Source organism: Carica papaya, chromosome 7 (genome assembly GCF_054855325.1).
Source record: "Carica papaya isolate Zhongbai chromosome 7, ASM5485532v1, whole genome shotgun sequence".
Classification (NCBI taxonomy): Eukaryota; Viridiplantae; Streptophyta; class Magnoliopsida; order Brassicales; family Caricaceae; genus Carica; species Carica papaya.
This window is the reverse complement of record NC_142315.1, coordinates 25,218,213-25,241,775: the sequence shown is the minus strand read 5'-3', so window position 1 is coordinate 25,241,775 and position 23,563 is coordinate 25,218,213. Positions and strand designations below refer to the sequence as shown.

Below are 23,563 nucleotides of genomic sequence, written 5' to 3'. Positions count from 1 at the left end.
TAAGAAGATTTTATGTAGATTTCTTTTATTTCAATGATGTTGAAATCAATATATGACATGGGATTCTGTGATCTTGCTAGTGAAGTGAGAAGAAGAAAATGTATGTGCTTGAGGAAGAAATCACGAAGCTATTAAAGGTTCGAAGAATAGTGTTCCAGATGCTGAGGGATCGTGGTTACACTGTGGAGGACTGCGATGTCAATATGAGTATAGAACAGTTCGTTGAGAAATTTGTTAAAATCATCAAGAAGGATGATCTTTTCATACATAGAAAGAGGGGAGAAAATCCCATTGACCAGGTACACCTCTTGTTGAATTCTCATTTGTATTCAAGTTATTAAATCATATTTTTCAATTATATTCAAGTTCTAAGCATTTTATTTTTTTAATCTTTCAAAATAGAGTATTAGATTGTCTAAAATTGCATGCCCTGCTTAAGTTACTTCTACATTCATCATGTTTGGATCAAATTGGGTTATTTTTTTTAAAATTTAATTGTAAATTTATACTTACTAAAGGATGTTGGTTCCTTTTCGCAGTGACAATGTTTTTCTATTTTTATTTTTTCTAATTTTTATATATTTTTGCATATTTTTATTTGTAAAAGTGTGTGTTTATGAATAATCAAGCAATAGATGAAGTAATTTAAATATATATATATGATATTTAAAATTTTTTAACTGAATTATTATTTTCACTTGTAACGTCCCCGGAAATATTTAAAATGAAATGAGTATTTAAATATATCAAATGCGGAAGCGAGATCAAAATTTCAGTTAACATCCCTTACACGAAAAACCAAAAAACGTACTTAAAATATAAAAGATTAAACTAACTAAGAGAGAAACTCGAAAATAAAACTATGAGTATGACTACAGAGTCTCTAGGCATCCCCTTCGTCGTCCTCCTGCGGAACGGGCTCGGGAACCATGTCTTCCTGATCTGAAATTGTTAAATAAGGAGTGAGCTACACTAGCCCAGTAAGAACATCACGATATCTCACCGTCACGGAGGTAAAGGTGGGTAGAAAAACACAAAAAGACCAATGGAGTATAATTTACAATAAACTCGTTTATTAACATGAAAACCTTTACCATCCACTTACCTCGGTGGAATTTATGAAAACAATATAAGAAAAATAATAACATTATCACAATCATGGAATAATATAAGCTGTAAAACATAGCACTTATCACGCTTTTTGTAATTCAATCATTATACAACATATCCTTTTCTCATTTACCAGCCTACTAGTATCCATGGGGGTCCCTAGGGGTCCCGCTACCCGTTAACCTTTAACATTCATAATCAGTTTCCAGGGCCGTCCCCATACCCGTCCGGTATGGGCGCCAAAACCATAAACCTCAATACCCCGTCCGGTATGAGGGTGAAACGGGCCGTCCCCATACCCCGTCCGGTATGGGCGCCAAAACCATAAGATCTCCATACCCCGTCCGGCATGTGAGACCACAATCCCGGTAGGGTTCCCTACGGACCCGGTCCGTCCACCATCTCCCAGGATATCTAGTCAGGCTGACCCCATCATACAATTATCAGTCTACACAATGTTTCATTTCCCTTTTCCTCAATAAGCATCATCAATTCACATTTAAACAAGCAAATCGTAATTCATGCCGAACAGACAACATACAGTATCAGTTCTTCAGTCATTCAACCCATAATTAATAAAACAGTAATATATGCATTCGAAACTATAAAATGAACACATCAAACCCCATAATGCATTTAAAGCTGTAAAACATGCCAAATAACAGTAAATCATCAATCACGAAACGAGTCTTGTAATCAAGAAAGAAGATTTAGAAAACTCCATTCTTAAATCTTTCAAAAAATAATTTCAAACTGTCTACAATAATGTGATCTCTTATAATCTCATGGAAACAAGCATGAGCTTAAATAAATCTTATGAAAACAATTGAGAGCTTTAGTTTTATGTATTTATTTGTATATTTTATTGTATAATATGGATAGAAATGAGTCTTATAATCAAAAAAGAAGATTTAGGAAATTCCATTCTTAAATCTTTCAAAAAATAATTTCAAACTGTCTACAATAATGTGCTCTCTTGTAATCTCATGGAAACAAGCATGAGCTTAAATAAATCTTATGAAAACAATTGAGAGCTTTAGTTTTATGTATTTATTTGTATATTTTATTGTATAATATGGACAGAAACGAGTCTTGTAATCAAGAAAGAAGATTTAGAAAACTCCATTCTTAAATCTTTCAAAAAATAATTTCAAACTGTCTACAATAATGTGATCTCTTATAATCTCATGGAGACAAGCATGAGCTTAAATAAATCTTATGAAAACAATTGAGAGCTTTAGTTTTATGTATTTATTTGTATATTTTATTGTATAATATGGATAGAAATGAGTCTTATAATCAAAAAAGAAGATTTAGGAAATTCCATTCTTAAATCTTTCAAAAAATAATTTCAAACTGTCTACAATAATGTGCTCTCTTGTAATCTCATGGAAACAAGCATGAGCTTAAATAAATCTTATGAAAGCAATTGAGAGCTTTAGTTTTACGTATTTGTTTGTATATTTTATTGTATAATATAGATAGAAATGAGTCTTATAATCAAGAAAGAAAATTTAGGAAATTTCATTCTTAAATCTTTCACAAAAGAATTTCAAACTGTATATAATAATGTGTTCTCTTGTCATCTCATGGAGACAAGCGTGAGTTTAGATAAATCTTATGGAAATAATTGAGAGCTTTAATTGTATGCATTTATTTGTATATTTTATTGTATAATATGGACAAAAATTTATCTCGTAACCAAGAAAAGAGATTTAGGGAATTCCATTCTTAAATTTTTTAAAAAAGAATTTTAAACTGTCTATAAAATGTACTCTCTTGTAATCTCATAGAGACAAGCGTGAGCTTTGGTTTTATGCACTTTTTTTTTTGTGTCGTTTATAGTATAATATGGCCAGAAATGCATCTTGCAATCAAGAAAAATGGTTTGGGGAATTCCAGTCCTAAATCTTTCAAAAACGAATACCAAACTATCTATAATGGTTTTTTCTTCTCGTGATCTCATGAAGACAATTGAGAGCTTTAGTTTTATGCACTTTTTTGTATAATACATCGTATAGTACGTGCAGAAATTTGTCCTGTAATCAGGAAAGAAGAAAATGGAGGTAAATTTTTATCATAACCTGAACCTCAAACACACTATTAATGCTATATACTTTGTGCTTTGTGTAATCCCGAAATGGGATTAACAACCGCATTACTCTCTGTTGTGCTTATATATTAATCTAATAATGTACTACAACTAGTTTTTTTTATTTTCCTTCGATTTGATTTTCAGTTTATAGTTTTTGGTTAATTGGAAAAACAGATCTATGTATTTTTCCCGGAGGGATGGAAGGTTGGTGTTCCAGTAATGAAGAGTTGTGCAAACCGTATGAGACAAGATAATGTCCTCTGTGCAATTTTGGTCATTCCAGTGCCTATGACTGCCCCAGCCAAAGCAGCCGTAGCTCAGATTAATTCATGTTTCCGCATGGAAATTTTTGAGGTGAACACTCAATCATACCCTTCATGTTGGCTACTTTGCTGATATCCATGCAGGCATTTAGGTGTCTTTTTTTTTTTTGTACTAGTCTCTGCTGATTGCTGTTGACTATAAATGTAACGCCCAACAATTTTAGAATTTTATTGTTATTATTATTTATTTTATTTATTTAGTTTATTTTAATTTAAGTTAATAAAAATAAAAACAACAATAATTGTAAAATTGTGTAAAAATATTATTTGGATTTAATTGAAATTGATTTTGGGAAAAAGGGGTGAAAATTAGGATTCTGGGGGTATTTTTGAAAAGAAAATCAGAAACTGGGGGTCAAACGCAATTTAGAAAAATTGCGCTCCGTCAGCGCCACGTCAGCAGCCACATCAGCGGCCCAGTCAGCAGCCCTGGCCAACCAGGACCTGCCGCGTGGCAACACCACGTCGACCCGGAAACGGGCCACGTGGGCGATCCGCGTGCGCGATCGGACGGCCCAGATGCGTCCCCGCGCGCACGGACGGCCCAGATCAAGCGTGCGCACGGACGGCTCAGATGCAAGCGCACAGACGGCCCAGATTCAATCAAGCACAGACGGCCCATATTTAATCAAAATGGACGGTTGTGATCAAAAGGCAAAAGGGTATAAATAAAACCCCCACACCTGACCACAAAAACCCTAGCCGCCTGCCCTCGCCGGAGAAGACGAACCAGATGCCGGAGGAGCCGGCCGCCGCCACCCGCCGCCGCACCGGGGAGCACCGCCGTCGGTAAGCTTCGGTTTTTCAGAATTTTTTGGCCCCCCGAGAGTCCTAGGGTTGTTTTATCGCAAGGACCGATGCAAGTGTGGCCGAAAACGGCCAACCCGAGGCGAATCGCCGCCACAAGCGGCGGAGCCGCCGTACCGGAATTGCGATATTGGCCGAAAGGGGCCCTGGGTCTAATTTGGGATTTTTTGGGACACGTGCAGGTACTAGTAGTGCATTTCAGTTCCCCGAAAAAAATTTAGAAAAAATTAGAGACAGCCTGTAGGCGCACTGTTGAGCCGTATTCGGACCCCGAAACAAGTAAGGACCCCTCACCCTATTTTCTATCACGGTATTAAAGTTCAATAAATGATAAAACAGTATTTCATGAATCAATAGATGTGTGAAATTATTTAAGGTCGCTAACGGAGCCCGAGTCTGGTGTGTTTGTCGGTCAGCTGTTGTTTGGCCTATTTTACAGTTTTTAAATGCAGTATGAGGTCTGATGTTTTCATTTCATAGTTTCGTGTGCATATATCACTGTTTTATTGATTATGGGTTGAATGACTGAGAACCCGATGTTGTATGTTGTCTTGTTTGGCATAAATTACTGGTTTGCTTATTTGTGTATGATTTGATGATGCTGATTGAGGAAAAATGGGAATGAAATGTTAAGTAAATTGATAATTGTATAATGTGGTCAGCCTGACTAGATATCCTGGGAGATGGTAGACGGACCGGGTCCGTAGGGAACCCTACCGGGATTGTGGTCTCTCATACCGGAAGGGGTATGGAGACCTTATGTGTTTTGGCGCCCATACCGGACGGTGTGTGGGGACGGCCCGTTTCACCCTCATACCGGATGGGGTATTGAGGTTTATAGTTTTGGCGCCCATACCGGACGGGGTATGGAGACCTTATGTGTTTTGGCGCCCATACCGGACGGGGTGTGGGGACGGCCCGTTTCACCCTCATACCGGACGGGGTATTGAGGTTTATAGTTTTGGCGCCCATACCGGACGGGGTATGGGGACGGCCCTGGAATCTGATTACAAGTGTTAAGGGTTCACGGGTAGCGGGACCCCTATGGATCCCCATGGATACTAGTAGGCTAGTAAATGAGGAAAAATATGTTGTGTAACGATTGAAATGCAAAAGGCATGATAAGTATTATGTTATACAGTTCATATAATTTCATGATGATGATAATGTTATTGCTTTCGTATGTTATTTTATGAACTTCACCGAGGTAAGTGGATAGTAAAGGATTTTATTATTGATAAAAAAATTTGTTGTAAATTATGCTCCATTGGTCTTTTTGTGTTTTCTACCAACCTTTACCTCTGTGACGGTGAGATAGTGTGATATCTTTACTGGGCTGGTGTAGCTCATTTCTTATTTAATCATTTCATATCAGGAAGACATTGTTCCCGAGCCCGTTCCGCAGGAAGACGGCGAAGGGGACGCCTGAAGACTCCGTAGTTATATTTATAGCTTTTATTTTCGAGTTTCTCTTTTAGTTAGTTTGTTCTTTTATACTTTGGACACGTTTTTGGTTTTAGTGTAAGGGATGTTAATCAAAATTTTTATTACGCTTCCGCATTTTACCTTTTTAATACACATATTTCATTTAAAAATTCCGAGGCCGTTACAATAAATATAATAATATATATATATATATACATACATATATCTTCTACCAAACATTCATTTGGTTATATAAGGTAGTATCTGCTTCTAGTGACCTTTCACTATTTTAAAGCGTACAGGTTCATCTCTTTGTAATTTAGCATCTTCTAGATCAAAAATGCCGTCATTTGTTCTGTGACAGTTTTTATCAGTTTAAATTAGTCAGACTCTTACTGAATAAATTACACATTTTCATCTTAAAATGAACAAAAATTACAAAAAAATATATAAGTTATGGGTTTTTGATAGATGAAGACATGTTTATTTACGAAAACATGAACGTAGACAATACGAATGCTTAAAAATAATTTCCTAAATATAATTTTATTTTCTAAAAAATTTACCTTCATTCACTCTAACATATTTTTCATGAATAAAAACATGCACAGATGCTAACTAGACTTTTCTAAAAAAAATTTTGGCTTTAGCACTTTATTATTACTATTATTATGATTAATATTATTACTATTGTTTTGCATGAAAACCTGTTATTGCCGAAAGAATAAACACGAATGGTGTTTGCTGGTACATGTTGAGCAGGAAGGGAAGGTGTTGTTTCATATTACAGCACATTCAAAGGTTACTAAGCAAGAAAAGAAGGAAGTGCTGGACAAGTACTTACATGGTGAAAGAAACACAGGGTCAGTGTCAATCATCAATTTTTTACATATTCTGGTTTCTTCTTTACTTTTTTCTCTTGGACTGCTGCCGAGGATTCTTGCAAGTGAGCCGGTAGCCAGGTATTTTGGGCTTATAAAGAGGAAGTGTAACCTGTGAGAAGTATGTTAGATATAGATTATGCTGTATGAGATTTTTCCTTCTTAGGCTCTCTGTTCCCATTAGGCTCTTGTATTTTATTGGGAAAATAATCTTATTTAATTTCAAATGGTAATTCTCTTGGACAGTTCAAGTTTTTTTATTTGTTTTACACAAAACTGTAACATTTTTTTTGGGACAATTCAGTCTTTGTAATTTGATTTTTTTTTTTCTTTTAAATATTTTGTTGACGTTTATACTTGTTTGAGTCTTTAATTTCTTTTTCCTCAAATCAAGATATAACATTTCTATTGAGTATTAGTAAAAAAAAAACATGTTTTTTATTTGTTTTAAAAAAATTATTTTACATGTACCAAGAAAGTCGCATCTATATTTTAAAATTTGTCAACACGACGATATTATTTTTTCAAAAAAAAATAATAATAATCAAAATCGTAAATAAACATTATAGCAATATCGGGAGTTAAGTTCTCTCCTACATGAAAACAAAGACGAGAACGAACTGCCCGTGCAGCGTTATGGGCTACCCCATTAACTTGTCTGCCAGGCCAGCTTATAGAAATATTAGGCCTAAATGATAATAAAAACTTACAGTTATTAATAATGAATCCAAATTTCCAACAATTTTCTCCGATGGTTGTTAGTGTATTTCTGACTCTCTGCGTCCATCTCAACGATGTCCGACCCAGCGGTATTAGAACTTATGTATTGCAATGCGTTGCGGTAGTCAAGTAGTTCGGCAAGATATGGAGAGCAATAACCTTGTAGCCTGCTTGAGAATTCTTCATATGGAGTCTCTTACAATTGTTCTGTATCCCGCCTCAAAGCAGGCATGAAAAATTGTACTATCCACATTACATTTTCAGACCTCATGAAGGGGGGTGTTTGCCACTGCGTAAAACTTGGGGCAGTGCTTTTGATCTCCTGAGCCTGTCTCCATTTTTGCATGTATTTTTTCAATAGGAAGATGGAGTTCTGATCAACGAATATTTTTGCAATCCACAGGGTCTCATTCCTCTCAAGCCATATGCGCCATAGGCAGCAGAATATCCCTCCACTATCCGCTCCGACAGTGTTTTAGCCTGGTGTTCTATTCATCCGAATACATTACTTGTAAGTAGTGCCTGTGGATTCATACTCAGTTTCTCCCAATAGCCTTGGGCTTTATTCGCATTTAAAGAAAACATGTTGGATAGATTCCTCCTTGTCGCATCTACTGCACTCTTTTGCAATTTCAATTTCTTTCTTATTCGATTTAATTTTCACCAGAATGAAGTTATTCAGTTGGCACCGCATGATGTTCTGAACTTCGGGTGGGATTTTCGCATTCCACAAATATCCCCACATGACTTGCATAGAAGTCCGTCAGATGCTGGTATGCCGATTTTATTGTATATTTTCTGTCTCCCGAGTGACTCCAAACACACCCATCCCTCCCTACTTTTTAAGCTCTACGAGATGCTCAAAATGAGGTCAGCTTCTTCCTCCACAAACAAACCTCTGACCATATTGAAGTTCCAAACAGATTTCTTTTTATGTTTTTAGTAAATTATCAAATTTTTAACATTATAAATCTATTTCACAATAACTTAATAAATTAGTTATAAAATTTGATACGTATTTTTAGTTCTTAATATTTTCCTTCACTATAATTTTTTCTTTGACATTTTATATATATTTCAAAAAAGTAATTTTTATTCATTTCTTGAAGAAAAAATTTGAAATATTCATTTTAAATGTCTAAATAATTTAACAAATCAAAAAAAACTTTTATCAAATTTCATATAATTTTTTATATTTAAATTGTTTTGAAATTTATATAAACTATTTTTTAAAGTGTACTTGTTTTAATTTTTTTTGTTAAAAAATAATAAAAAATTAAAAATTTGAAACTAATATAAAGAAACTAATAACCAAACTATAACCAAAATATATATATAAATCAAATTGTGTATAAGTTGTTAATTTACTTTCATCTTTCAAATTCAGTTTTTACATTTTAATAATGTTTATTAATACCAACTTTGGTGCACCACGTCAGACCGAACTCAAAATAATAGGGCTCTAGATGGTGGACATGCCTAGTGGGGCACAAATGCTTGGTCCATCGGGCCTATAGATACATCTTTGTACACACACCATTGATCCTATGGGTCAGCAATATACACCCATTTGGAGATTGAAGGCAAAGAGAGCTTCATCTACACATGCTGATTCTGAACTGATCAAAAACATGAATCTAATAGTAGCACTGGTTCTGGTTCTAGATAATTAGGTCATCGCGACATACCAGGAGTTTATGAACATAATCTACTCTGAACGTCTACTGTGTGTTAAGTATTCTACCAAACCCTTCAGATTAGTTTTTAACCCAAAATTAAAAGGATCAACTCAATGTCTATAAGTTTCTGACTTGGATCATTCAATCATATTTGTTCTAAAGGTTATGTTTGAAATAAATAAAAAAGAACATAAATTTCATTTACAAATTTACACTTAATAAAAATTAAAACGATCAAAGATGGTAACCATTGAAATCTTGTGAAAATTCAAGTAAAAATTAGAGTAATATATTTTAAGTTCTACCATCTCACTTCTTAACAAATCAATCAATTTTGTAATTAGTTGAACCATATCTTAAATTGCAAATGGTTCCACAAAATCTTCATTTTGTTCCCGACATAGTCTGAGTGTATATTTACAAATAAGTTGAAAAAAATTCTGAAATTCTTCCAAACATAACCAAAATCTGCATGTCAATAGGTGCAGACAGCCACAGAGAAAGAACTCGTGATTAAGCTCCAGAAGTTCATTGAAAGCAAACCCAACAAAGTATTAGCACAATCAAACTAATGCAATGCAACAGAAACTTGCAACATTAACAACGGCGAAATTATTAGAAAATAAGCAGAATCCAAAGTACATAACTGTAAGCTAGAGATCAATGAAAGCAAGCACCTAATTTGGCAGAAAATGATAAACTTTTGTGGTCCCAAGGAAAGCCCACTTTCACTTTGCTCAAAATTATTGCGGTACACATTCGGCAGCAGAAAACTCATAGGAACTTCCTGTATGGCCTGCCAGCATCTTCATCTTGCATATGCTGTCGATACAGTAACCAATGTTTCATTTAGCAAGTTGGAAATAAAAACAAAGGAAAATCGTTATGAAGCCTATATAATAGGCCCCCAACTAAATTAAAAGGAAACTCATTTTCTTAAACTGAATTTAAGACAAGGTATAAAAGGTTGATTTTTGTAAAAGAATAAATATTACCATTAAAATAAGAGAAAGCCTTTTAACGAGATACAGAAGAGAAGGTATCCTCCAGCAAAAGAAATAAAAAAACCTTTTTGCAAAGTGGATAATGGCAGCCTTGAAAAACAAACCAAAAGCCTTAATCTAAACGGCAGCAAAAATAAAATTACTCTCTCCAGCATGTTCATTGGATGAAACCATTGCTTGAGTATTCCAGGATTACATTTTAACCTTATGACCTATATCCCAGAGCAACACCTTACCCTCTTTCCTCCCAAAACCACACAAAGATATCCAGGTTACACGAACAAGCCAAAACTCAAGAAACAAAAATGAAACAAAAAGAGACTAAATAAAGAGATTGAGACAAACTAACAATGATCCTTTTTGCAAAGTGGACAAAGACAGACCCAAAATAAACCTTGAGTGGCCTAAGTTCTTGTGTGAAGCAATAAGACAACATTTTGCCCAAAGTATGATCATTTCATTGCTTGAATACTCTACCATTACATTCTAACCTTAAGACATATACCCCAGCAGAACACCTTATTGCACCTTATTCCTCCCAAAACCACACCAAGTATTGGATATAAAGATATCTAGGTTAGGGAGACGAACCCAAAGCACACCCAAAAATGGCAAAAGAAGAAAAAAAACAACCCAGAGCAAACACTTTAAGCCACCTAACCACGAAAAAACAAGTGACTGTCAGATGTGATAAAATTTTATTGGCCTAAAACACCCCACCCTTTCACAGCTCGAGGGATTGCTAGGCTCTTTTTGGAGCATGCTTGTCGACTGCATGACACTCCACAAGTGCTGGTGTCAGATCGTGACAAAATTTTTATAAGTCTCTTTTGGCATAAATTTATTAAGTTAACAGGAACTGCTCTTCATCTTTCACCTACTTACCACCCTAAAACAGATAGTTAGATTGAGCGCCTCAATTAGTGTATTGACATGCATATATGGTGCATGACTCATCAAAAACCTGAAGTTTGAACTAAATGGTTGGCCTTGGCTGAATGATGGTACAACACAACTTACCAACCACTCTAGGTTGAAACTCACCCCATTTCAAGTGGGCATATGGCTCCTCATTTTACATATGTTATGGAATTCACAACTTCCTTGGAGGTTGTAGAGCAATTGATGGCTGAAAAGCAGCTGATGAGCCAAATGATAAGGCAGAAGTTGATAGAAGCTTAGAATAGAATGAAAAAGTTTGCAGATATGCATCAGACTGAAAGACAGTTTCATGAAAAGGACTAAATTGAAACTCCAATCTTTTCAGCAATCTCTGTTATGGGTCCTCGCAACTCCAAGCTCTCTCCATATTTCTACGGGCCCTTTGAAGTTGTTCAAAAGATTGGTGATGTCACCTACAAGTTGAAATTTCCAGACACTTCAACGATTCATCCGGTCTTTCATGTATCCCTGTTGAAAAAAAAATTTCCAAGAAAGCATGATTTCTTTGAAGACCTTTCTGGTTATGATTCTACTGGAACTACAATTGTCCAGCTTGCTCACATCTTGTAACGCAGGCAAGTTATCAACGATGGTAAGGAAAAAGATTGTCTTAGTTCAATGGAGTAGGTGTACAGCAGAAGACCGGACTTGGGAAGATTTTGAATTCCTCCAACAGCAATTTTGGGGGGCGGGTATTGTCAGTAAAATTTTAAAGGTTAACTGTCAATGTGGGAAGAAGAATGGTATCAGTTTGTTGTTGAACAGAATCTGCTGAAACTGTTACAGTTATGGCAGTTGAATGGCATCAGTTAGTAGTTGAACAGATCTGTTGGGACTATTTAGCAAGTTGTTAAGTGTAATAAGTCAACTATAAATAAGCTGTAGGCGACGATCGAAAGTAATTTTTGCAGACTTAATAGCACAGTACACTCTTTTTTTGCAGACTTAATAGCACAGTACACTCTCTCTCTTTCTCCTCTCGACCTAGCTCTGTTCTCTCTCTTCTCATCTCCTCAACTTCTTTTCTCACCTATCCCAATCATAAAACTAAAATACCATTGACATATCAGAGTCCATGTCTAGAACTCCTGATAGGATCCCCCAGTCAGTGGTCCTTCTACAAAGAAAAAGAAAAAAGAACCATTCCCCAATATTGAACAGAATAGATGAAAGAATCTATCAACTTTTTTTCTGAAATAAAAAGTATAACGAGTATATTAATACAATAGCACCAAGGGATGCTACCCATGTATAAAAATTATTTATAATTCAGTCAATATATCTATAAAAATCCCAAAATCCTCCTCCCTATTAATATCATGATCTAACCACAAAGATCTCATATAGTGTAGCCGTCTATCCCTAATCCTGTCAAATTCATCTTCAACCCCCTCAAAAGCCCTTTGATTTCTCTCTTTCTACACGATCCAAAAGATAGAAAGTGGAATGAGATTCACAAATTCCCTCCCCCTACTAATTCATTCCCCAAGCCCATAATCCATCTCAAACGGTGCCTATTATAACCCAGTTAATGCCAAAAAGCCATAAACCATGGATCATAAATTGTAGACCACCGAACACCATAAAAGAATATGATTACAGGACTCCGCATCCGTTTTACACATAAAACATCCATTCATTAGAATTTTAGCCCTCCTTATTAATTTATCAATGGTCAATACATATTCTCTACCCGCTTCTCAAGCAAAAAATGCAACTCTATGAGGGACATTCACCCTCCATATTTGTCTGGCCAGAAAGTTGTCCACATCTCCATTATGTTTAACCAGGTGCCTATAATAGGACTTGACCTTGAAGTTTCCTTTCTTCTTTAGTTTCCACCATGGTTGATCACTGTTCTCATTCATAGAAACGGTAGCCAGTAGTCTAAGCAAGTTCTCATATTCTTCAATTTCCCAATCATTAAGATTTCTAATAACACTGATGTTCCATTCCCTGTTGTTGTCCCAACTCTGTACGCTTCCTCGACAATGATGTTTTTGCACCGGGCAATGGCATAAATATGAGGAAACTGAATACTGAGCTTTCCCCCTTTGGGCCACTCATCTTTCCAAAACGAAATGTTGTTCCCTCTTCCAACTTTCCATGGGATGCACTCCTGAGAATTCGTCTCCCCTTACTCATCTTTCTCCAAAACCCCGCCCTGAATGGTCTAGCACTCTCTCCATTAACCCCACCCCACCCCAATCCCAAGTCCCCCACTTCGCATCAATCACTCCTCTCCTCATCCTATTACCTTTCCACAAGTACCTCCACAACTATTACCCTTCTAGAGCTTGATTTAACTCAACAAAGGATCTCAACTACAACCCTCTAGAGGCAACAGGTTTTTTGACCTCCTCTCATCTCACCAAGCGATATTTTCTCCTCCCTTCTTCATCTCCCTACAGGAATCTGCATTAGATTGCCTCCAACCTTTTTGCCACTTTCACCAAAATTGTTAACAGTGATTAATTGTAAGTAGGAAGATTTTGTAAAGTACTCCTTAACAGTATTAATATTTCCCTTTTAGACAAGAACTTCCTCTTCCACCCCGTCAGTCTCCTCTCAACATCTTGATCATCAGCTCCCAAACTCTCTCATCTTTGTTCTTTTTTTTTTTTTGAAATAAAATAGAAGTATATTATTATAGATAATATACCAATGGAGTACTGCCCATATACAAAATAATTACATATCAGTCAAGTGGTCGATGACTATCCCAATCTCTTCCCAATCTTTTATGTCATGACCTAACAAAATAGAACAAAAAGTGTTAATCCATCTATTTCTAACTTTTACAAAATTAGTTTCAATATTCTCAAAAACTCTCATATTTCTTTTATTTCACACTAGCCAAAAAATGGTTAGCGGAACTAAGAATAAAAGTTTTTTCTTTTTGCATACACGCGACCACGTCCATAGTTCCTTGTCAATCGACTCTGTAATAACTCAATTAATCGTCATAATCCTATAGATAGTTGTCCAAATATTGTAAATAGTCGGGCAATTCAGTAAGTGATTACACGATTCCTCAGCACTTCTACAAAGATAGCATTTGTTAAGTAGAATCTTGTCTCTCCTCTTCAACATATCAATAGTAAGGATATTTCCTCTGGCAGCTTCCCAGTTCTCCAAATACTTCCTCTAACATTGTAAACCCTCTCATCTTTGTGTGAGAAACATAACGGAAAGCCAAGGTATTTTATTAGAAGCTCCATTGTTCTGCAATCCAAAACACTTGCCAAACTCCCCCAATCCCTCCCTTCACCCAACCTCACTAATTCTGATTTATTCAAATTGATGTTCAATCCCGATACCGCTTGAAAACACAACAATATACCCATGATATTAAGTACCATCTACTTATCTGATTGACAAAAGATAAGAGTATCATCAACAAAAAATAGATGGGTTATTGCTGTCAAATCAATATTCCTTCCCCCCATCACTCCCTTGATTACATCAATCTCTCAAGTCCTCAGTAACAGTCTATTGACTGTTTTCATAACCACAATGAACAATAAAAGGTAATAGTGGATCCCCCAGCCTCAACCCTCTTGTTGCCCTAAAGAAAAATGAAGCACCCCCATTTACAAGCATGACAAAAGAAGTAGAAATCATATAAGCATGCACCCATTATCTCCCTTTCTCACCAAATCTCAACCTCCTCGACATATACTCAACAAAATCCTAACAAATATGATCATAAATTTTTTCCATGTCTAATTTACACAGAACCCGCTTCCTCTTTCTACACAATAGCTCATCCACCACTTCATTTGCCATTAGCACAGTGTCCATAATTTGCCCCCCATCCACAAATACATGTTGACTCTCCCCAATTACTTACCCCAATACCTTGGACATTTTCCTAACCAAAACTTTCTATATTAATTAAAAGGTGAGGGACCCGGATTGTCGAAAACAGAAGTGGAGAAAAATATGCTGGTGGTAGATACGGAGACTGAAACCCTAGATCCTCTGCTGGTGGTAGATACGGAGGATGAGAAGGTGCTAACATCAGGGCGGTGCGATGCGAAATCAAGTGAAGATGAAGAAGAGAAGTTCGACAATGTGCTATCCCATGTGGAAGAGCCTGACAGAGAAGAGGAGGTCGAAGGTCAAGGTCAGGCAATGGTTTTGTATGAAGACGAAGAACAAATCATGGAGCTTGTCCCATTGGTGGATCCTGAAGTTGAAGAAATTCTTGCTTTGAGCTTTAGATGGAATTGAAATCGAGGACGGGATTGCGACAAGGTGTTCGCTGTGGGTGTCTCAAAATATTCAGAAGTTCCGTAAAGCTACGGGGATCTCTATGGAATGTATGAAAGCTCAAGTTTTTCTATTTTTTTCTGAGATAGAAAAGAGAAGAAATGAAAAAAAGAAAATGAGCCTTATACTGCCGAAAGGAAAGAAAAAAACTGTTGAGGGTACTCCAAGAGAATTAAAAAGACTTGAATCAACAGTAAACTATGAGGGGAAGAGGAAGAGGGTGAAGAGTCTGGGAGGGAAAAAAACCTATTGATTTTGCGATTGGTAAAATAATTTCTTGGAATGTGAGGGGTATTAATTGACGTGGCAAGAGGCTGATCATTAGAGGTTGTTTGGCAAAATGGAAGCTGGATATTGTTTGCCTGCAGGAGTCAAAACTGGAACGATGTTTAGATGAGACTGTTTGCAGCATGTGGAGGGTGAAAGAGGTTGGTTGGCACCGTATCCCAGCGGTTGGTACGGTTGGTGGTATTATCCTCATGTGGAATGAAGAAAATGTGAAATGTTTAGAGGTGATTAAAGGGGAGACTACTTTATCATGTTTATTTAAGAGTAATCATTCAAATTGTGAGTGGGCTTTCACTGGTGTGTACTGTCGGGGCAACATTGAGGGGGAGAAGTTGAGGAAGGAACTTGAAGATAATAGGAGGAAATGGGGTGACTTCTCGATTGTTGGGGGGGATTTCAACATGACACTATGTGGAGAGGACAGAAACAACAATAATATAAGGATGGCTGATGCTGTCCAGTTTAGGGAGTTGGTGGATAAACTGGAATTAGTTGATCTCCCTCTTTCTGGTGGAAAATGGACTTGGACAAATTTGAGGATCCAACCTGTATGTTCCAGAATTGATAGATTTCTGGTTAACCCCGCTTTTTTTGGCACAATTACCAAGAGTTATTCAGAAGACACTCCAAAGGCCCACATCTGATCATTATCCTATCTGTCTTCATACGGATGGGATCCAATAGGGGCCTGTTCCTTTCTGTTTTGAAAATAGATGGTTATCGGACATGAAATTTGTTTTGTTGATTGAAAAGTTTGGAAGAAAACTGTTATTCATGGCAACACAAGTTTTAGATCGGTTAGAAAATTGAAGGAGGTTAAGAATGTGATCAAGGTCTGGACCAAGGAAGAAAAATTAAAGGAAGGGGAGGCATTCAATAATATAGTGCAGGAAATAAATGAGATTGATCTGATGGAGGGGGAAGGTGTGCTGGATAACTGTATGACTGGGAAGAGAAAGAGTCTGAAGTTAGACCTAGCAAACCTATGCAAAGCCGATGAGATTTCTTGGAAACAAAAGTCTAGAGAAAGGTGGGTTAAAGAAGGAGACCGTAACACGAAGTACTTTCATATAATGGCCAGCAATAGGAGAAGAAACAATTTTATACCTGAAATCTGGGTTGATGGTAACAAAGTCACTGGAAATACAGAGATTAGAAAGGCTGCCAAAGATTATTTTGCCAAGTTGTATCAAGAAGAACATTTGAGAAGGCCTACCATGGAAGATATCAATTTCAGGAGATTATCTGAGACCAATAAAACAAGGCTGAATAGAATTTTCTGAGGAGATTAAGGAGAGCTTGGATCTGTGTAATGGGGACAAAGCTCCGGGTTCGGATGGTTTCAATATGAAATTTATGCAGAAATTCTAGTATGTGATCAAAGATGATGTTATTGAGATGTTTAGGGAGCTATACAAAACTGGTAAATTTGTTAGGGCTCTTAATTCTAACCTTATTGCTCTTATTCCCAAAAAGAAGGAGGTTAAGGAGTTTGGTGATTTCAGATCCATAAGTTTGGTAGGCTGTGTTTACAAAATTATTGCAAAAGTTAGGCTAGAAAACTTTCTAAGGTGCTTGGGGAAATTATTAGTGACAACCAAAATGCATTTGTGGAGGGAAGGAAAATCCTTGATGCTGTTATGGCTGCTAATGAGATTGTTGATGATATTGTGACTAATAGAAAAGAGGGAATCATTCGAAAGCTTGATATGGTGAAGGCATATGACCATGTTAGTTGGAGTTTTGTTGATTACATGCTTGAAAGATTTGGTTTTGGGCCAAAATAGAGACTTTGGATGCATACTTGCATGACAACAACATCCTTTGTTGTTCTTATTGATGGGGGTCCATCGGAATTCTTGACGGCTTCTAGAGGTTTAAGGCAAGGGGATCCACTTTCTCCTTTGCTTTTTATCTTGGTTATGGAAGCGTTGGGCAGGTTGTTGAATAAGACTCGGGAACAACAACTGTTTAAAGGTGTCTGTGTTGGCCGTGGCAGCAGCACCCTTGATGTGTCCCATCTCTTATTTGCAGATGACACTTTAATCTTTTGTCATCCTGATTTGAGGAACCTCCTTCATTTGAGGTGTATTTTACCATGCTTTCAAGGGGTGTCGGGTTTGAAAATTAATCTTCAAAAGTCTGAATAGATTAAATTGGGCAATGAAGGGGATAGGAGAGTATTTGCAGCTGTTTTGGAATGTAGAGAAGTCAAGTTACCAATTAAATATCTTGGCTTGCCGTTGGGAGCTAAGTATAAAAGCAGTGTTCCATGGGAACCTGTTTTGGAATTGTGTGAGAATAGGTTGGCTGGTTGGAAGAGGAAATTTCTTTTCAAAGGGGGGAAACTTACGTTAATAAAAAACACCATGGCTAACTTACCGATCTATTATTTGTCTACAATTTCGATTCCAGTGCATATTGTTAAAAAGATGGAAAATATACAATGCAGATTTCCTTGGGGTGACAATGATGAGAATCATAAATTTCATCTAGTTAAATGGGAGGAAATCAAAAAACCGATCAAGTGTGAAGGTTTAGGAATCATGTCTATTGTTGATTTAAATGTGGCTTTCCAAGGGAAATGGTTATGGCGTTATTTATTTGAGGAAGACAGATTATGGAGACAGATTGTTTGGATCCGTTGGGGTGACCTCGTTTGGGACAACAGTGGGGTCACAAGGCTTAGAAGAGCCCATGGTACAAGTTTATGGAGGAAACTCTTGATGCGGTGGCCCAGTTTTCTGGAGAATCTGCTGTGGAAGGCTGGCAGGGGCAATAAAATCAGATTTTGGAAAGATATTTGGATGGATAATACGTGTTTAATGAGGTTTCCCAGAATTTTTTCCATTTCTCAGACAAAAAATATGCTGATTCAGGATACTTACAAGATTAATAATGGTTGTGCTGATGGCTGATCAATGTCTCGAGAAATCTGCAGGATTGGGAACTCAGTGAATTTGAAAATTTGTTACTGTTATTAGCTGCTCAACAGTTGTCTGCTGGGGAGGACAGGATGCTGTGGAAGTTGGATAAGAGCGTTGTATTTTCAGTCAAATCTTATTACAAGCACTTAACTGACAAAAACAACATGATAAGTTTTGATTTTCCCTCTAGGCAGATCTGGAAGGCGAAAGTTCCCCATAGAGTTGCTTTTTTTTGCATGGGAAGCAAGTAGAGAATGCATCTTGACAATTGATAAACTTAAAACTAGGGAGTTGGTCATTCCAAACCAGTGCTATTTGTGTATGGCTAATGAGGAAAGCTATGTGCATGTTCTGTTGCGGTGTCCCGTGGCCCCTGGATTGTGGAATGCTATTTTTAGTATGATTGATGTTAACTGGGTCATGGCTGGATCTATTAGGGAGGAATTGTGGGCTTGGGATGGGATGCATGTTGAGAGAAAGTTGAAAAATCTAATTCTTTTATCTTTGTTTTGGTTTCTTTGGAATGAGAGAAATTCTAGAACTTTTGAGGGTAAAGCTAATGATTTGTATAGTTTGAAAGATAGGTGATTGCATTATTTTGGGTTTTTATTATTAGAACATGACATGATTAGTGATGTGGATTTTGGGCATGTCATTGATTCACTAACACTGTAAAGCTTTGTATAAGGGTGGTACCCCCGATTGTTTGGTACCATGTTAATATTATTTCACACTTTTTATTTCAAAAAAAAATAAAAATAAATACCCAACCAAGCTTATAGGTCTGAAGTCTCTCATGTTTTTTGCCCCTTCCATCTTGGCTATGAGAACCAAAAAAGAAGAATTCAGTGATTTAACAAATGTTCCGTTCTTATGCAATTCCTTGAACACCTCCATTATATCACCCTTCATGATGTGCCAAAATTCTTGAATGAATCCCATGTTGAACCATCTAGCCCTGGAGCTTTGTCTTTATTACACTACTTTAAACCTTCCCAATCAGGCACCTCCTTAATTTTTCCTCACTCCACACTACAATAACTCCTCCCGCGATTCCCCTAGCAACTAAGACCTGCCACCCAATCTCTTTAACCCACCACAAGCTTCTAATCACCTTATCCGAAAAATCCGCCATTTTTGTTCCTTGCAAACATAATACATTAGGATGCTACCTGTTCATGTAACCCCTTATAACTTGTCTTTTCTTTCGGTCATTAATTCCCCAAACATTTCAGTATATGATTTTTCCGATTATTATTTATTCTTCTACTGTACTTCCTCCTATTCTCCTACTCCCCTTTCTCTGACCATCATAATTAATTGAAAATTTTAGTCTCTTCAACTCTCTTGGTCACCCCTCCCCTTGTTTTTTCCTCTCCTTCCTCACAGGTTCCCCTTTCTTTTTTTTCTCCCTCCTTTTTCTTTTTATTTCTTCATGGAGTGGTTGACCCAACTTTAGCATCCTGACAGTTTTGGGTGAACACAAACTTGCTCAAATATTCTGCATGAACAAGGTTCAAAAGGAAAATTGATGTAGAATAGGCTGGCACTAGATTTCCTATATAAATTAGAAATTGTAATTATATTAAATGTAAAACAACTATATTACTTAGGAGTCTACTATTATATTATTTAGAAGTATTATTATAGTTTTAGTAATTTAGGATTTCTATTCTTATTAGTATTCTGAATATTAGTAGTATTAGTTTCTCATTAGAATTAGTATCCCTAATTCTACTAGTTTACTATTTCGTAATATAATTCTACTTAAGAAAAGCTATTTAGAGATTATTATAAATAACTTTATAATTTCACTTATTAATTATTCAAATATTCAATAATATATTTGAGAATTTCTCATAATTGATTGGGTGGCTCAATCAAATCTTAGTCGTGATACCTAAGAATCCTAGGTGTAATACCGACACTTTTCCTGAATTTCTTAGTAGGCAAATCAACCCTAATTTATGCTACATCAAAAATGTCATCCTTTCACAACTGATAATACACCTCCATCTATCCTTAGAAGACTCTCCTACCACAACCAAAAGAACCCCTCATAACTTTCTCCAGTCTCCAGAGAGATGAAACCATGATTCTAAAGTTCTAGACAGATACAGACCAGAAAAGGGAACACAAGATGGAGACACTCGAAGAAGTGTGGTCCAATACCTTATAGAAAATAAAGCACCTTTTCCTGCCAGCACTATAGATGCTTAGACACCTTAACCAAAAAACAATTCCAAGAAGAACTCACATGGGGATTAACCCCCCAAGAGGCAAGCTTTAATAGGTTAAAAAATGCAAAATGGTAAACCCTGTTAACCCAGCAATAACAGCAAAGCTGCTTTTGCAGTTTTACCAAATTAATACATAAGCTTCAAATTAACCACAAAAACCGATGAGAACAATATACGTTAAGAAAGATATTTGCAATTCAAGGCAAAAAAGAGAATAATATCCTCCCGAACAAGCAAACCACACTCAAAAACCTTATAAACAGTCCTTGAGGACATATAGCTAAGGACATCAAATACCAAATTGAACAGAAAAGCAGAAAGTCTCCCTTATTCCTCTCTGACCTCTAACTCCAACTTTAGGTTCATCATTTATAATAACTGCAAGTTACAGACAGTGAAGTTGAAATTCTATTAACCCTGTAACTAGATCAAAAGCTCAACTACACAAAAACTTGAAGCCAAATTGCTCAAACAAATTAATGAAGAACCAAATATTAAAAAATATCATCTTCAAGCAACATGGTTGAAACTATGATCAATTTTTGGGCATAACCCCAAAACAAACCACCAGACAATGGAACAAATTTTCAGTTTCTAATAACACGTCTTTGGGTTTTGAATAGCTAGACCACTCAGGTTTTTCAATTATGTGCACTCAAATAAACAAACACCAGAAGGATCCCAAATGTAAAACCAAGTTCTCACCAATTACATGAAAAACATGTAACTTAACTCTTGGGTGAGGAATTAAAAGCTTCAAACTGGCATATAATTGTCCTCCCAAACAATAACCTAGATCTGACTTGTTTGTTTGCTTGCTAGGACCATGCCAAGAAATAATTAAGTATCAACTTAACTTCGAACTTGGGCCAATACAGAGTCCTTTTTTTCCAGAGAACTTCCCGCAATATAAAATAGACTAAAATATAAAATACCGACTCCTCCATTTAAACTAACAATCATTCACTATAATAATTATAACGAAATATGTTTTCACTACTTTGTGGGGTTAAGTTAAATAACAATATTGATCACTGCACCGATTAAAGCTATAACATGAAGACAGTTGCAGAAAGGGAAATAGACTAACTATACGATATAAACAGTTACAGAAAGGGAAATGTCGGCTAAAAACACTTCGGATTTGAAACATAATCCACAAATGGTTGACACAAAAAGTTTATTGCAAAATAAAGAATAAAAAAGCAAATAGATTAATCGTTTGTCTGCAAGTATAAAACACAAATAACAAGGAGTTCATGCACTTCCTCCTCCAGTAGACAATTTGTTATCCAATCAACTATACATGCTAATTAATGGTTACTGCTTGATATTCATAAACATCAGGAAAGAGAAGATAGTTGTCAACTCTTTACCTAGAAGGTAGTTAATAGTCAATACCACCTTCCCTGTCGCAGAAGAACTTATTTGAAAGACCTTATATTCAAAGCTAGAAGAAACGCTTCAACATGGAGACATAAATCCTCATCTTTCCCCTTATCTTGTCTGCTATGTCATTTTTTAAACTCTCACGCACCAGTGACGAGTCCTTAATTCTACAGACATAGCCGACAATGCAATGCAACCTAAGATGTTGATTAATAAACAGGTAACATGGAAATCAAAATTTTGGTCATGCTCATAAAACACACGTACTCACACATCCCTCCCAACATCATAAAATTAGAAACCCCAAACATCAACGCGAGCAGTTAAACTCCAAACCCTAAGATTTCAACAAATCAGAACGAAATGGAAATAGCACAATTATAGATCCCATAAACAAATTTACTGCAAAATTAATTCGATCTTGCGTAGATAGAGAAGAAAGGGAAATGTGAATACAAATTCTTTGACGATGCCCTTGTAGACTAAGATCGGGATGGCGATGCCGAATAAGCCAACGATAGCAAAATTGCGGCGAGTCCATCGGAAGTTGTGCTCGAGGTTCTCTCTCGCAGTGCTCCAGTCCTCAATGAATCTGTTCTTATTCGTTTCCATTCCTCCCCCCATTTTCTCTCCTCTTTGAACTAATCTCTCCCTCTCGCTACTGCTGCTGCTGATTTTCTTTTTTCCTGCGTGTGCGTAGAGCTTAAAAGTTTCAACGGCAGCTCCTATGTATAACCTTACTGTTTGGACCTAGATATAGTACTATCCTTTTATCGGATTATACGTTACTCTGATTTCGTTTACTGATAAGACGAGCCTCGCAGCCAAAAGGTTGATTCGCGGGCTGGATATGCAGTAATGTGAATTTTTGGTAAAATGGGCTAGTTACTTAATTATTGGTCGACCCACCAACTAACTGATTGAAGTTAATAATTTAAAAAATTATATAAAAAATAATAAATAAATCTGAATATTATTTAAACTATATATTTTGTTATTATTATTATTATTATTATTATTAGAAATGTAGAAATATAAAATGTGCATAGTCAGAGATGTTAATTTATTGATTTAGTTCATTTATTCTATAAATAAATAACAATATTATTGAATCTATATATCTAATTATTATTAGAATTAATACTAACAAAATATTATGATTACTAATATATTAACATAGTGGTTAAATTTTTAATTTCTATTTAAAATTCACGAGTTCTATTTCATTTATTATTGAGTTATTATTATAATTATTTTTTTAATTAAAATAATGATGACGGGTAATTATTTAATCTAATGTTTTTTAATTAAAAAAATAAAATATTAACGGTGTCTAAACCATTGATTTGTCCGGGACTTTATGTCGCTTCATGAACTAAATTTGAGTAATTACATATAATTATATATTAATTAAAATAAGAAAAAAGTAGTAGACAATCTTCGCACATTTCTATGTCA

General features: G+C 36.0%; 2 protein-coding genes across 2 annotated transcripts; one reads left to right on the top strand and one right to left on the bottom strand.

Moving 5' to 3' along the window:
• Positions 1 to 98: 98 nt before the first annotated feature.
• Positions 99 to 7,840, top strand: LOC148253093 (DNA-directed RNA polymerase subunit 5-like protein 1). Its single transcript, XM_088208534.1, has 4 exons — positions 99 to 299; positions 3,380 to 3,559; positions 6,523 to 6,722; positions 7,765 to 7,840. The coding sequence occupies exons 1-4, from the start codon at positions 99 to 101 to the stop codon at positions 7,838 to 7,840; spliced, it is 657 nt and encodes a 218-aa protein (XP_088064660.1).
• A 1,710-nt stretch (positions 7,841 to 9,550) lies between these two features.
• LOC110809800 (neuronal acetylcholine receptor subunit alpha-5) lies at positions 9,551 to 22,813 on the bottom strand. The gene is made up of 2 exons (XM_022035728.2): positions 22,562 to 22,813; positions 9,551 to 9,862 (listed from the first exon to the last, which is right to left on the bottom strand). Exons 1-2 carry the CDS (start codon positions 22,727 to 22,729, stop codon positions 9,815 to 9,817), a joined length of 216 nt encoding a protein of 71 aa, XP_021891420.1. The 5' UTR covers positions 22,730 to 22,813; the 3' UTR covers positions 9,551 to 9,814.
• Positions 22,814 to 23,563: the final 750 nt, after the last annotated feature.

Coding starts and splice junctions, on each gene's coding strand:
- LOC148253093 (XM_088208534.1), top strand. CDS start 99: ATGTATGTGCTTGAGGAAGAAATCACGAAGCTATTAAAGGTTCGAAGA. Junction 300..3,379: donor GAGAAAATCCCATTGACCAG/GTACACCTCTTG, acceptor TTGGAAAAACAG/ATCTATGTATTTTTCCCGGA. Junction 6,723..7,764: donor GCAAGTGAGCCGGTAGCCAG/GTATTTTGGGCT, acceptor TGCAATCCACAG/GGTCTCATTCCTCTCAAGCC.
- LOC110809800 (XM_022035728.2), bottom strand. CDS start 22,729: ATGGGGGGAGGAATGGAAACGAATAAGAACAGATTCATTGAGGACTGG. Junction 9,863..22,561: donor AGGGCATCGTCAAAGAATTT/GTATTCACATTT, acceptor CTGTATCGACAG/CATATGCAAGATGAAGATGC.